The 15,024-nt window shown below is 33.3% G+C and overlaps 1 protein-coding gene across 2 annotated transcripts in view; it reads right to left on the bottom strand.

The window, feature by feature from the left end:
* Window positions 1-15,024, bottom strand: part of SPEF2 (sperm flagellar 2) — a 264,940-nt gene that overhangs the window by 14,187 nt on the left and 235,729 nt on the right. For both annotated transcript variants that reach the window (XM_031964155.1, XM_031964152.1), the window contains exons 34-36: window positions 13,255-13,347; window positions 4,824-5,009; window positions 225-434 (exon numbers count right to left, since the gene is read on the bottom strand). In XM_031964155.1, the coding sequence (XP_031820015.1) occupies window positions 225-434; window positions 4,824-5,009; window positions 13,255-13,347 (489 nt within the window). The remainder of the gene's footprint in view (window positions 1-224; window positions 435-4,823; window positions 5,010-13,254; window positions 13,348-15,024) is intronic.

The raw sequence follows: 15,024 nt of genomic DNA, 5'->3' as shown, positions 1-15,024 counted from the left end.
GATTTTTATTTTAATTCATTTATTTTACTAGTATGGGGAATATGGAGATTAAAATCCCAAGAAACTTCAGATGATAGAACTCCTGAGTCTTAGTCACACTAAGTTTTTATTTTCTGTGTCACAATAAATTTTTAAAAGCATATGAATAGGATATTCAGAACAACATGTCTCCCTATATATGAGATATATAAAAGAGATGAAACAATTATGATATCATAGCCAACCTCAAAAAAAGTGTTTTCCATCTTTTCATCATCAAAAAAACGATGGTTATCTTGTGCATCTCTTATGCTTTGGAACACTTTAAGTAGTGTTGGAATGGAAATGGTCTCCTTATTCAGAAATTCTGGAATTATTACTTTTTCTTTTCCTCTTTTTGTTTCTTCTACTTCAGTAAGTCCTTCAGTTGTTACTGTATCAATATCAGAGGGAATCTGGGAAAGATGAATGGAAAAATTATTCAGAAGAAAGTGGGACTGAATTTACAGATCAAATAAAGAAACTTATTTAGAATACACATTTTTCATTCTTATGCAATGAGAATTAATGTGTCTATCACTATTTGGTTACATATATATGTGTGTGTGGTTACATATACATATGTGTGTGTGCGCACACATACATACATGTTAAAGCTTAAAACTAAATAAAGATTTTGAGGTCACTTTGTATATACTTGTATATACATACAATATTTAGTCACAAACATATCTCTGTACCTATTAATACATGTACCTGGTATTTGTTCCAATAGAGTATAATATCCTTAATTGATAGGACTGCTTTGTTTTTTATCTTAGTATCTCCAGGGCCTAATGCTCATTGAATGATTGATTACTGACCATTGCCCAAGATGAGAGAATTGCTTTTCTCTATTATTTCTACTATATGGTCATGACTATTATATATACATTAATGAAGATCTTTTAAAGCTGGCAATTTTCATCTTAAACAAATAATTTAAAATTCTAAAGTTTTGTATGAGAAAAAAAAATCTTTAATTATTCGCTTCAATTCTATCACCTTTAGAGATATCTAAGTTCAGGAAGCAGCAGCTTTGTGGCGGTGTGAGAGGAGAGAGATTGCTCATGAACTAAAGTGACTTAGTTCAGAAAGGCACTTAGGGGTATGTGACAGAAAGGATTGTTCTTTTTCTAATGCAGGTTTTCAAAGAATAGAGATTTTGAGAGTTTTTATACAAAGTTAGTGAACAAGAATTTGGAGATACATTAATGCTTTAATAGACTAAATAAATAGGCAGCTACGTGGCACAGTAAATGGAGTATAAGGCTTAGGTTCAAGAAGACTCATCTTTCTGAGTTCAAATCTAGTTTCAGACACTTGTAAGTTGTGTGATCCCGGGCAAATTATTTAAGCCTGTTTGCCTCAGCTATAAAATGAGTTGGAAGAGGCAAAAGCAAACATGAACAACAATTGTAGAAACAGTTGAATAGATGGCTGAAAAGTAGAAATGGTGCCAATCTGGGATAGTTTGACTAGTTTTTGAGAAATTGTGAAAATCTGTTAACAAGACATTGTCCTTAAGCAAAAAATGGTTTTGCTGATCAATGATAAGCTGTGTTTACTTTTTATTTTTGTCATCTAATCAGTCTAATGCTTATCATTCTAAGCATTCTCAAAAGTCAGGTACTTGGGGTTATGTGGCTAAAAGTGTTATAGTATAGAAATGAGTGGTGATTTGTGACATCTTTAAAGCTCCAGGAGCCTATGTCATTTGATTTATACTGATTTTATAAGGCTAAAACATAGAATATATGATCCTGTGAATCTCTCATACAGCTACAAAGGAATTTATTGGTCATCTTCTTTGTCTTCTTCCTCCTCCTTGAAATTCTTTTTCTTCTTCCTTCTCCTCTTCCTCATTTTCTTTCTCTTCCTTTTCCTCTTCCCCTTCTTCTTTCTCCCTTCCTTCTCCTCTTTCTTCTTTTTTTTCCTTCTCTTCTGCTTCTTTTTAACAGATGGAGAAAATGAAGTTGATTTGCACAAGGCCTCTTACGTGCTAAGTAGTGGAGCTGGGATTTGAAATCAGGTCCTGGGCTTCTACATTCAGTATTCCTTCTACTTTACTAAGTAGCTTCTTCCATTTCCCTCCCCTACTGTGTTGATGCTGTTCTAAGTATTGTATATACCAAAGTGTTAGACATAGACTATGTATATAATGGACACATTTTCAAGTTTCCCCAAAACTGCCCAGTTATTGACAAATATAATGCCTCTTTTCTTAAGATTATCTTAGAATCCATGGATTCAAGTCAGTTCCTTCACTAAGTAAAATTGTATGAGTAGCAGAAAGAGTGAGATAGAGAGGTCTAGGTAACATCTTTGGTGATTTATGTTGACAACTGAAGAAAAAAAACTGAATTGTTGGATTAGAAAACTCTGAAAATTTCAGTGTTTTAAGTTTTGGAACAGTCTTATTAGGGAGACTTCACAAATAGAAAAACTAAATACATGGAATCAGAGTATTTTTTTTTTATTGCAAGGGCTAGAGTTGTGAAGGATGCAGATACAGCATTTTATTGTGTTTCAGAACACCAGGATGAGGAGAGGAGGGGGAGGCAAGTGACATGGATGAAACATGAAGTAGCATACACACACACCTCTTTCCCACAATGATGTTGCCTCTCTTGTTCTCTCTAGTGGATACTTATATCATGCAGTGTTCTAATTTAAAACAAAAATGTCATTTGATTAAAAATGCCAATAATCTGAAAAAAATAACAAGTTTTATACTTTAGAATTGGAAGGGGAACAGAGCTAGTCTCATTTTAGCCCTTCCTCTCTCTGTCATCAATTCCTTCCTTCCATGTTGCTGTGATGATGGTCTCTGTTGGAATGAATTTTATATTCTTGTTTCCTCGATTTTGCTCTTATCGTTTCCACTGCTGTTTATGTACTTCTCCATAAAGTCTTTTCTAACTCAGTTCATTCTTTTTAAACTTTTTTTTTTGCCAATAGTAGTTTATTTTTCCAAATACATTTTTAGAAATAGTTTTCAACATTCATTTTGTAAAACTTTGCATTTTAATTTTTTCTCCTTTTCTCCTTTACCTATCTTCTTTTCAAGACATTAAGAAATCTCATATAGATTAAATATGTGCAATCTTTTAAAACATGTTTCCATATTTGTCATGTTGTACAAGAAAAATCAGATCAAGAAGAAAACTAAAACCAGGAGAAATAAAACAAACAAACAGAAAGATGAAAATATTATATTTCAATTTACATTCAGTCACCATAGTTCTCTCTCTGAATGTGATTGGCATTTTCCATTCCAAGTCTATCAGAATTATCTTGAATCACCACACTTAATTTATTGTTCATGTTCCCTTCCACGGTTGTTATACAATTTGTATCACATTAGAACACATTTGATTTTATTTTCTTATCATAAAATCTTTGGCATAAGACTTAAAGCTTCTTTGGATTTAGGTCATGTTTTCTTCTTGTTGTATTACTCTTGAATATACTTAGGACACTAGTAGTTAATTCAATGTTTGTAGACTAACTGGAAAGGTGGGAATTTGTATTTGGTCAATTGTGTAGCACAAGAGAAGGAAAAAAAGAATACGAGATTCTTGTAGTTAGATTTTATAAATTTGAGTAAAGCAGTATAGATCCAGCAGAGTGGAGATGAATACTCAGATACTATTAACTGAAGACGATGATTAGTGCTCTTTCTTCCCCTTTGCTCCAATATGTTTCCATCATATATAGATAGTTGTTTTGGGATTGTCTGTCTGTCTGTCTGTCTGTCTATCTATCTATCTATCTACCTATCTACATACATCTCTTTCTCTCTCTCTTTCTCTCTCTCTCTCTCTCTCTCTCTCTCTCTGTCTCTCTCTCCATAATTCCTATGAATGCTCAAAAGCACCAATGGGAAGAAATATAGGTGGAAGGGTATACAGTTATTATATTCAAGAGAGTTCAGTTTTTATAAGCTTCCCAGAGCACAAAAAAATGTCTTCTCCTGACTTTGGCTATACAATTAATCATAGAAGTTTGCCCTGGAGTAGAGAGAGGAGGACCTACTTTCAGCATAGCTAGGATATAGCAGAGGCTTCTTTTTCATTTACTCATTCATCAAGTATTCAATTCATTGAGAAGAATAAGGATAATAATATTTAGAACCAGAAGACCCTTAGAAATTATTGCATTAAACTTCTTATTCTATGATTGAGGAAAAATGAGGCCCAGAAAAATTTATCAACTTGGCCAAAATCACATTGGTAGTTTGCAAGAAACTCAGGTTGTTGAATATCAAATCTGTTGCTCTTTCCATGTCCAGGGAAGTTTAATACATCAAGTAACATAACAAGATAGCCATGGACACAACTGAAAGGGATACTACTAAATCAGAGATTAAGAGAGAAGGCTGGAAGAGCAACATGATTCTTCCCTCTGTAGCAAAAAAGGAAGAATGGGAACTATTATTCTAAGGAGAGGGACAATTTTCACAATTATTGCTTTTCCTACCAAAGATTAAAGAGAAGCAATAGAAAAGCAAGCAGTGCATAACTTTAGGATTATAAACTTTGGAGATGGAATATTATGTAACCTAGCCCCCTAATTTTATAGATGATAGAGGGATAGACTGAGATACAGAAAGTAGTTGGACTTGTTCAATGTCATAGTGCTAATCAAAAGTGGATTTGAATCCAGGTCTTCTGATGGCAAAGCCAGTGTTCTTACAAGAAACAAAGCTGCCTCTCCTTCAGTTTGAAGACAAAACACTTGTGTGGCCAAGGGCCATCAGGATCTAGTGATTTGCACCACCAGAAAGAGTTGTTAACTCTTACCGTCACATGTTCTACATCCACACCCCGGGTTTCAACTTTTCGAAAGACGTGGGTTCCGATAGCCAGACTTAGGGCTCTGTAGATTCCTTCCACAGCATTTGGATGACATGCAAAGTAAAGAAGCATCTGAAAATAGTCCACTTCTGGTGGGTCTTTCTTGAAGTCAGCAAACAAGTCAAAAAAAAACTGTTAAAGGAAAAGAATTTTAATTAATTTATCTGAAAGGTAATACAAAGTGCTAGGAGGTTTTATTATACATTCCTAAAATAAATTGTTGAGACTTTTGTTTCCTGAGAAAGGAAAAAATGCATAGAATATATTGGAAATTCTTTGAGATCTTTCAGGAAAAATTGTACATGTATATTTATACCGCAAAAAAAGAATGCTTTATGAGGAAATATGAATGTACTTTCAAACTCAATTCATCAATAAAACAAAATATTTTTGGAGTTTTGCTTATGGAGAAAGCACTGTCTATCCCAGTCTGAGATACTGTAAGATCATTTTTTTTGATGGTATGCCATCTATTTTATCACTCCTGAGGGGTTAATTATAGAGTTTGTAGATTATTTAGGCTCATATTGACATTTCCCTCCATATTAACATCAATCTTTTGGCTATTTCTAAGCCTATTAGCAGAAAGAGAGAAAGAAGCAAAACTAGATTTCTTTATTAATAAGAGGTTTGGTGGGGGCAGTGAGTGGAGTTATCAGAAAAATAATGAGATTTGGGGGATTATCTGTAGATTTCAATTTTCTTGCTATGACAATAAGTTGGTTGTGTATTTAAATTGAACTGCTCTTATAAAGTCCCACATGATTAAATATATTATTTAAGATTATAATTTTTAATAGTTACAATTATATACAATATACAATACATACAATTATATGCAAGTATACAATAGATACAATTGTATAATGCTTTATGATTATAAAGTGTTTTACACCAAATATATCATTTAGACCTCACAACAACCTAGCCAAAGAGCACAAATCTTAAGTTAAATGACTCAGTCATTTAATACCATTCATTATGTGATAGAAAGCACACACAAATAAGACTTTAAAAATGGGAAAAATTTTGTCTCCTTCCCAACTAACAGGAAATTTCTTTCATATTTAAATAAATTAAAATTTGTCCTCAAAGGAGATATCTTTTACATAATCTACATAAAATTTTGTACAACGTGTTTAACAAACATTAATTAGAGATATGAGGAAAGTCAGACAGAAGGTGTTATTTGCTCTAGTCTCTGAAAAAGAGTTGTTTTTCTTCCTTGTCAATATACTATTACCTCTACTTGTACCATCAATTTCATCCATTCCTAATGCCTTTGACCAGGGGTCCTCAAACTACGGCCCTCTGCCCAGATGCGGCAGCTGAGGACAATTATCCCTCTCACCCAGGACTATGAAGTTTTTTTATTTAAAGTCCCACAAAACAAAGTTTTTGTTTTTACTATAGTCCAGCCCTCCAACAGTCTGAGGGACAGTGAACTGGCCCCCTATTTAAAAAGTTTGAGGATCCCTGTTCCCTACTATCAGTTCTTTTCTCATTCCTTCTCTTTCTCTATCTTTAAAAAATTCTTGACTCTTCTACATTCAGCTTTCATACCATAACTCTTCTCCTTTTCAGTCAAATTTCCATTGACCCTTTTTTTATTCTGCTTTTTTCATGTCCTACTACTTCTTAACTCTTTGCTTCCGATAGAATTATCTACTGAAATGGTTCTCTTCAAAATCAGATTTTTTTTTTTAAGTTCAGATCTTTTAAAGACTGTATGTGAGGACTTTCCCCCTTCAATTCTCATTCTTCTTATCTTTGTAACTCTTAATGCTATTGAATGCCCTTTCCTTTTCCAAGTCTTAAGGTTTTTCCTGGTTCTCATCATTTTTCTTTGTTAAGCATATTTTACCCCTAATTTTATTAATTTACCCTATCCTGGCTCTTCTTTACTTTCTTCTCTACATTTGTTTTTTTATAGTCATCTTATTAGATCCAAAAGATTCAGTGATCATTTCTTTGCAGATGACTCCCAAATCTCTCTATAATCTTGAGCTCTATCTGGCCATTTCTATCTGTAAGTCTTGTAGGCATTTCAACATGTCCAAAATGGAACTCCACCACTACATTCCCCTCCCCCAAACTTATAATTTTCAAGTATTTTCCTATCTTTCTAGTTCCTCAACCTCAGAATTTTCATAAACTTTTTCTTTTACTTCACATATTTCCCTTTCCAAATCTTCTCCCATGTCAAAATAATTCAACTATGGTATTCTTTTGCTTGAAAATCTTCAGTAACTCAATCTTTCCTCTAGGATAGAATATAAACTCTTCCATTTTTAAACTATTCTATTCCATTTCCAGCTTGATTTTAGACAATGCTTCACACATAGTTTCAATTTATCTGGTTTTCTTGCTGAAGCTAAGCTCAGCAAGCTAATTTTTGCTCTTGTACTATTGCACAGCTTGGTCATCATGCCAGGAATCCACTCTATCCATACTTTTACTCTTAGAATATTTGGTTTCCTTTGGGGTTCAATTCAGATACTGTCAGGGGAAGCTTGTTCTCACTCCTTCAGGTTGTTTGTTCTGTTCCTTTTCTCAGCTTGTATTGTGTTTAAAAATGTTATATTTCCCTAGTTGAATATAAGCTCCTTAAGGTAACAGGTTGTCTTTTAATTTTATTTTTATTTCCAACATTTACTATTGTACTTTCTTCATGGGAGGTTAAGCAGGGAATAAGACATAAGGAGGATGAATGGAATAAGTATTAAATGACTACCATGTACCAGTACTTATTTGAATCCTGTGAGTCAGGAGATGTTGAGGTAGAGACTAAGTGACTTGTTCAGGGTCACTCAGCTTGTAAGTATCTAAGGTCAGATTTCTGACTCCAGGCGCAATGTGTTACACACTGTTCCACATAGCTCCCTAGTTGGTATGTATTGAAGAAAATTAGGGATATGACCTATGGAATAGAAAGCAGCCAGTGTATAGGATCGCAAAATTTCAAAATCTTAGCTGAAAGGGCCCTCAGTGGCCATCTAATCTAATAAAAGCAACTAACCTGCAACCTACTGTTAAACTGTCATCTAGCTATAGTTTGAAAACCTCTGTGAGGGGCTAGGAATCTACTTTTAGATTGCTCTAATTATTAACCAGTTATTCCTTGCCTCAGGCTTAAATCTGCCTCTCTGCAACTTCTATCCATTGCAATTGGTACTTTGAAAATTTAAGCATTACATGAGTATGAATTTTCTTGCTGTTATTGTCTGGGGTCATTATCAGAAAAGTCAGCAAAGTTGAATGGTACCTGTAAAGCATGAAAAAGAATATTGAGGAGCTAGAGAAAAAGACATATAAGGAGGGGAGAGAAGGCAGTGGAGTTGCTTGTTGAAACCTGAACATAAAGAAGTGAGTTGTGGCTGTCAGGGGAAGAGGATGTAAAAATAACTTTGGTGACTAGATTATTCAGCTGGTGACTTAAAATTGAGGTTTAGAAATCATCTGGGATAATTGAAAGCAATCTTGGCCCATACCCAGGGGCCACTGAAGCAAGTGAGACAGAGGTGGGATGTGTGTGGCATATTTTCTACTCATAGATAGAAAGGACAGAAATCCCTTCCTACTACTATCTACTTCCTATCTTCTGGCTCCCTTCCTTACTTGGAGGTCATTCTTCCCATTTCTCTTCAGTTATTCTCTTTTCAATGCAAGGTTCTTGGTTCCCCTTTCTTCCAATTATGAGCTGCAGGCTTTTGAATGTGCTGCCAACTACAACTGAATGAAAAATCCTATTGTATGAGGCTTTTTATATAGGCATTGTACTTACCATCAAGATAATTTCTTTTTTATCAAATGAAGAACTTTAAGATATTAGCTGTTATATTCACAATGTGAGAACATTTTTTGGGGGGCATTTAAAATATCTTGTTGTCCTGAACTTGAGAAACACCAAAGAAATATAAAGTTTTTTTTTAAAAGAAGAGATAAAGAAGGTTGTAGTGGCACTCAGTAAAATGGAATATTAATCTAGTTAGTGTTGCTATTTTTATTATGTTGTCATGATCCAATTAGAACAATTTCTTTAACCGCTTGTGTTGATTTCCATAAAAAAGTATTTTTAGTTGTATTTATATAATTCCTGAATGTATGCATTATGATTGAATCTCAAATATTTTATACATTGTATATCAATTTCAAATCAAATTTCTAACTTTTCCTGCAGTTTTCTTGGTAATATACAAAAAAGCTGATGATTTTTGTGGGTTTGTTCATATTTTGTTACTTTCTGAAGTTATTGTTTCAATTAAATTCTTGTTGAATCTCCAGGTTTCTCTAAGTAAATTATCCTATCACTTGCAAAAGTAATATTTTTCTCCTTCTTGTATTCCTTGTATTTCTTTTTTTTTTCATATTTTTGATATGGCTGGCATACACAGAACTATTAAAAGAAAAGGAAGGAAACAAGAGCTTATTAAGCACCTACCATGTGCCAAGGATTCTATTTTAAGGGCTTTCCACACATTATCTCATTTGATCCTCATGATAATCCTGGGAGATAGATACTATTATCTTCATTTTAGAGTTGAATATAAGTACCTTATCATTTGATGGTTTAGTCCCTTCCAACTGTTCAACTTATATTTGCATTTCTAGTTATATCTTCACTTCCATGTCTATATTTCAAAGTTTCAATTCAATCAATAAACATTTATTAAATGTTTACTATGTACCAAGCAGTGTGCTAACCATTGAAAATAAAGAGCTTGAAATCTCATGGGGAAAGACACAAAGGGAGGCTGAAAGGGAAAGGAGGAAGGTACTCAGCAGAATAGCATGATGGCAAAGGAAATGAAGAGATAGCTGGTTTGAGTGCCTTCATTAAATGAAAGCTTCCTTAATTAGTAGAAGGAGCTCCAGGAGCAGAGAGCACCAAAGAATTGTGAATTTCAGGGTTGAAGTGATCTTTCAGGATGATGAAGTTCCTGGGGCATGATAGAGAAGTCCAAAGGAATGCAGTAGCATGGGAAATTCTGGTCTTTTCATTAGGAATGCTTAAATGTTTTCTATTTTGTTAGTGAGCAAATTATCCACCCCAATGTGATTGCACTAAGTATTGTAGCGTGTAAACTATTCATCACTGGAGAATTTATATATTTTTTTCTTTTAGGAATCTCATATTCCAAGGTTATCTCTCTTTTAATGTAGTTGCTGCCAAGTTTTGTGTGACCGTGGTTCCTTGGTATATGGACTTTTTTCTTTCTGGCTGTTTGAAACATTTCTTCTTTGACCTGGAAATTCTTGAATTTGACCAACATTTCTTGGAGTTTTCATATTGAAGTTTCTTTTCGTAGGTAACTGATAGATTGTATCTTTTTTCACTTTTGGCTAGTTCTAATAGATCAGTTTTCATTTGTGATTTCTTGAGAAATGGTATCCATATCATTTTTTTTAAATTATAAGTTTCAGAGTGTCCAGGGATTTTTAAAATTATCTCTCACTGACCTTTTTAAAAAGGTAACTTGTTATTTTTTTTTAGTAGATGCTTCATATTATCTTTATTTTTATGACTTGATTTTGTTATTTCTTTTTATGGTTTTATCTCTCCAGCTTTAGTTGATGATTTGTGATTTTGTTCCATGGAAGGCTCTTATCATTCTTGTGCCTTTGATTAAGCAGGTCTGATGATATTGGTCTTGCAATTGATTTCTTGGGCTTCTACTATTAGATTCTATCTTCCCTGATGTGTCTGGACTCCAAATGCACTTATTATCTCCATTGTCTCTAGAACTCTGTGATTTTTCCAACCCTTCTAGAGCATTTTTAGTCGGAATACTGTGGTATTATTTGTGTCCTCAGGATTTTCCTTGTCATAACAATGTTGTGGATTGCTCGTCTATTCATGCAAGCTTATGCTATGTTTATCTAGTGGGACTCTTATTCCAATACTTTCAGTTTTGTGCTGTCTTTTTGAGTGGTGTTGGACTGGATAAAGGAATTTACTAATGTTTGTCTTCAGATTTCATGACTATATTTCATTTTCATATAATTTTTAGGTCATTTCTAGAATAGTTGTGGGGCAGCAGAGCTTCTCTGTGAATTTTCTTGCCATTGTTTTAACAAGAAATTGTAGCCATCAACATTTTACAAATGTTTTAAGTACTATCTTGTATGATGAATTCAAGGGCTTAGCATATACACAAAATTGTGCCTGAAATTGCCTACTTTAGGGATTTAATTTCTGTGCCCCTTAATTAATTCAAAATTTTCACAAATGGATGGATGTTAGACACATGTCTGGTATAAAACTATTCATATTATTCTCTATTAAAATGTCCCATCCTTCGTTACTTATATTATTCTTGATTATCTAGAATTCTGCCCTCATATAAAGAATATTGATAGATGGGGTTGGGAAATTATCACCTCTTACATATTAAACATTTTGATATATTAGTATTTCTGAAAGTAAACATTTATACCAAAGTCAAACTAGTTGCTATTTCCATTTTATTTTGTGCACCAAGAGCATCATGGCTACTAGGAATATCAAATAAATTAAATCTAATCATGCAAGAGATATATATATATATATATATATATATATTTTTTTTAATTACAGGACACTAATATCATTATAGTGAAATGGAAAAAAAACACCCTAGAAGTTCTAAGTAAAATATTTTAGAAACTTTCACAAACATATGTAAATATGTATAAATACATAATAGTACATAAATATATACACATGCACACATATATATTTTTGGATTTCATTTCTCTAGACTTCTAGATTTTATTTTTTGCAGTTTTGCAAATTTCTATGTGTCTATGTACCTAGATATCTATGTATCTATCTATCTACCCACATAAACACTGGTTATATTTTGACCTTTCACTCAGGGAGCCTTCACTTATAAGGAGGAAAAATAGTTAGGCAAAAGAAACTGATAGCAATACTCCATAACCAATATCTCTCCTACTTCCCTCTCACCCCCAATCAAATCTCTCTAAAGAAAGGAGAGACAAACAATTCCTCACTTCTTCTCTGGGACCAAATTTCCTTATTATAATTATATAGAAGTTGACTTCATTGTAGCATTCTTTTCAGTTACATTTTATTTCTAGTCACTGCATATATTATTTTCTTGGTTTTGTTTACTTTATTCTACATCATTTTGTAGCAGTACTCTCATATTTTTTGAAATTTCTAATATAATATTATTTAATTGTATGCACCATTTTTTGTTTATTCATTCTCCAATTAGTGGGCTCTCATTGTTTCCAGGTTTTGCTTTCTTACTTGTTTCTGTTTCTTTTTTAAAATCACTATAGGTACTTGTGGTGTTCTTTTTTCTTTAAAATATAAGAATTCTCTCTGAGAGAAAGCAGGTTTCTCGGAGAGGTTTTCTGGAGGCAGCCTTAGTCTCAGTTGAAATAAATAATTACTCCAAAATTGCAGCCAGCTGATAAAAGATCTGAACTTTTATTGTGTCCTTCAATATAGCCCGGTTAACTCAGAGGCCTATCTCTCTGCTTGGTTCCAAGAGATCTTGCAGCTTTGTCCTTGGCTTCTGCTTCTGCTTTCTTCAGCCTCCAGCCAGCACCAAGTTGGAAGATGCAATGAATCTCTTTTGCCTTGAAGATAGGGCTTGTGGGCTTCCTCCCAGAATGCTCCTATCCGACTTCAATCAACGTTCCCCAGAAAAACTCTCAAGCTCTAAGAGCTTCCTGTATATATATGATCTCCCAAAAGTTAACTCCTCCTTCTGGAGAAGAAGGGATTCTGGGTTATCTCCCAGAGTGCTCTCTGGCCCTAAGGGAGGTGTGAATTCGGATACCTCATACTAAGCCATACTAAGCCCTGAAATCTCCCAAAATTGTGAACTCCATTGAGTACTTAGATACTTATGAGCTCTCTAAAGGTGTGAACACAAGCATCTTTCTATCAGTTGTACTTAGTACCTTGTTTCAAGTTCTGGCTCAAAATATCTCTTTCTAAGATCAAATCAATCATATTGAACCATGCCAAATTAGATAGTTATTGTCTCTATCAACTCCAATGGCTTAACAGTTTGTAAAGATTCCAACAAGTACTACTATATATGCCTTGTTATTTATTATGGTCTTTCTGTCTTTGACCTTCTTGGGGCATGTGATTAATAGTAATGTTTATCATTTTGTTTAATCCCCTCATTTTCTAGATGAGGAAACTAAGGCACAGTGATAACTTATTTGTCAAAGTTCATATGGCTAAGTAATTTTTAGAACTTGAGCTAAAACCTGTGTCTCTGAAATTATAGCCCAGGCTGTAACTAAAGAACATGTTGTAGAAATTGCAAAATACCCCATATACTGGTAATGAAAACCAAAGCTATTTTCAGAAACATTATAACAGTCAATTAAAAAATTCAATAATTACCTCTATAAGATGCTCTGGTCTATTATATGGTAAAGGTTCATGTGGGTCTTCTGGAATTTTGACATATTTATCACCTGTAAACCACAAGCCAACCTATATAATAAATAAAAGAAATATAATTATTTTATTTAATTATTTTTCATTTAGCAGAAATTTTTTTCTAAGTAAACCAACATACTTTATCTCTCTGTATTTGGGATTGTTGCATATATTTTGGGTGATAGATTTTTATGTTTTTGTTTAAAAGTAACATCACATCTAAGTAACTACAGCATATATAATCTTGTGTAGTGAGATAAGCTATGGAATTGGAGCCAGAGAACCTAGATTTAGCTAGATAGCATAGTGGATATAGTGCTGGGTCTTATTAGCTGTGTAACTCAACTTTCCTAATAAGCAAAATAGGGATAATAACATAAGTAAATGCCAAAGCACTATATGAATGTTAGTTATTTTTATCATTATTCTGGTGATGCTTCTTAATACCTGAGTGCCTTTAGGCAAGGTATTTTACTTTTCTTTGTCTCAGTTTTTGTAATTAGAAAAGGGGGGGTCAGTTTGAAATTGAAGATCTAAAGGTTTCTTTCAGATATCAGTTTATGGTCTTTTATAATTATGTTTTGGGTACTCCTACTATCACTGAATAGTCTTATTTACTTTCTTGCTTCCAGACTTCCAGAATTAGTGGTCAATATTTCATGTTTTAATTTACTATTTGTGTTCTTTCTTTATTTTTCTTAGCCCTCTTTCTTTATTCATTCAGTATCTACAAGTTTACTAATATTTTCAGGTTATCAGTGAGTTTAAAATTTTCTAAATTCAGTATTTTCTTCTTCCTCATTATTGAATCTGGTAGCATCTGGCATTGTTTACTGTCTCCTCCTTTAAATGTTTTTCCTACCCAAGTTTCTGGGACAAGAGACTCTCTTGTAAACTTCTTCCTTTGCTTCTCCTTCTCTAAATTCTTCACAGGCCCATCTTTCTTCACTGAGAAAGTACTTAATAACCAATCTCCTCTCTTTCTAAAGCTGATCTCTCAGCAATCTTATCCATTTTTACTATTTCAGCCCTTAACTCCAAATGCAAGGTGAATCCTAAGTCTTTATCCCCAGAACTGATAACTTCTGGGTTCTAGTCCTACATTTCTATAGCATCTTAACTTTTATTTATGTTATGTTATTTTATATTTATGCTATTATTATTACATTTTAGTATTACAATTCAAAACAACCTTGTCCTCCTCACATGCCATCCCATTCCATCAATGACAAATTCTTTTTTCTGACTTTCTAATTTCTAATACTGACGCTACCATTACCTTTCTTGGTTACCCTGGCTCAAGATTCTAGAATCAATTATCTTTGACTTTTTCTCTTTCACCCTAGTCAGTTTACCAACAAATCTTTCTAACTTCCTATTTTCACCTTCAAAATGTCTATTATATTTATTCCTTCTTTTCCATTCTCATTGGTACAGCTCTATTTTATACCTTTATTTCTCATCCTTGGGGGAGTGCTATAGATTACAAACTGTTTTGCTTTCAACCTCTCCCTGAACATAGTAGACCAATCTTTCTAAAACATTGTTTTCATAAATATGAGCATAGTAGTTTTTTCTTGAAATTTTCTAATTGCCAGTTATCAGAGAAATTATCGAGGCAAAGTGCCATGCTTAGAATAGAGTCTAAATAAATATATACTTAATGAATGAACAAATGACTTCAGTTTGAGACAAAGGCTTTAATTAAAAATCATCTACTTCAACCCCGTT

This window comes from Sarcophilus harrisii, chromosome 1, assembly GCF_902635505.1.
Source record: "Sarcophilus harrisii chromosome 1, mSarHar1.11, whole genome shotgun sequence".
In the NCBI taxonomy this organism is placed as follows: domain Eukaryota; kingdom Metazoa; phylum Chordata; class Mammalia; order Dasyuromorphia; family Dasyuridae; genus Sarcophilus; species Sarcophilus harrisii.
This window is presented reverse-complemented; position numbering and strand designations above follow the sequence as displayed.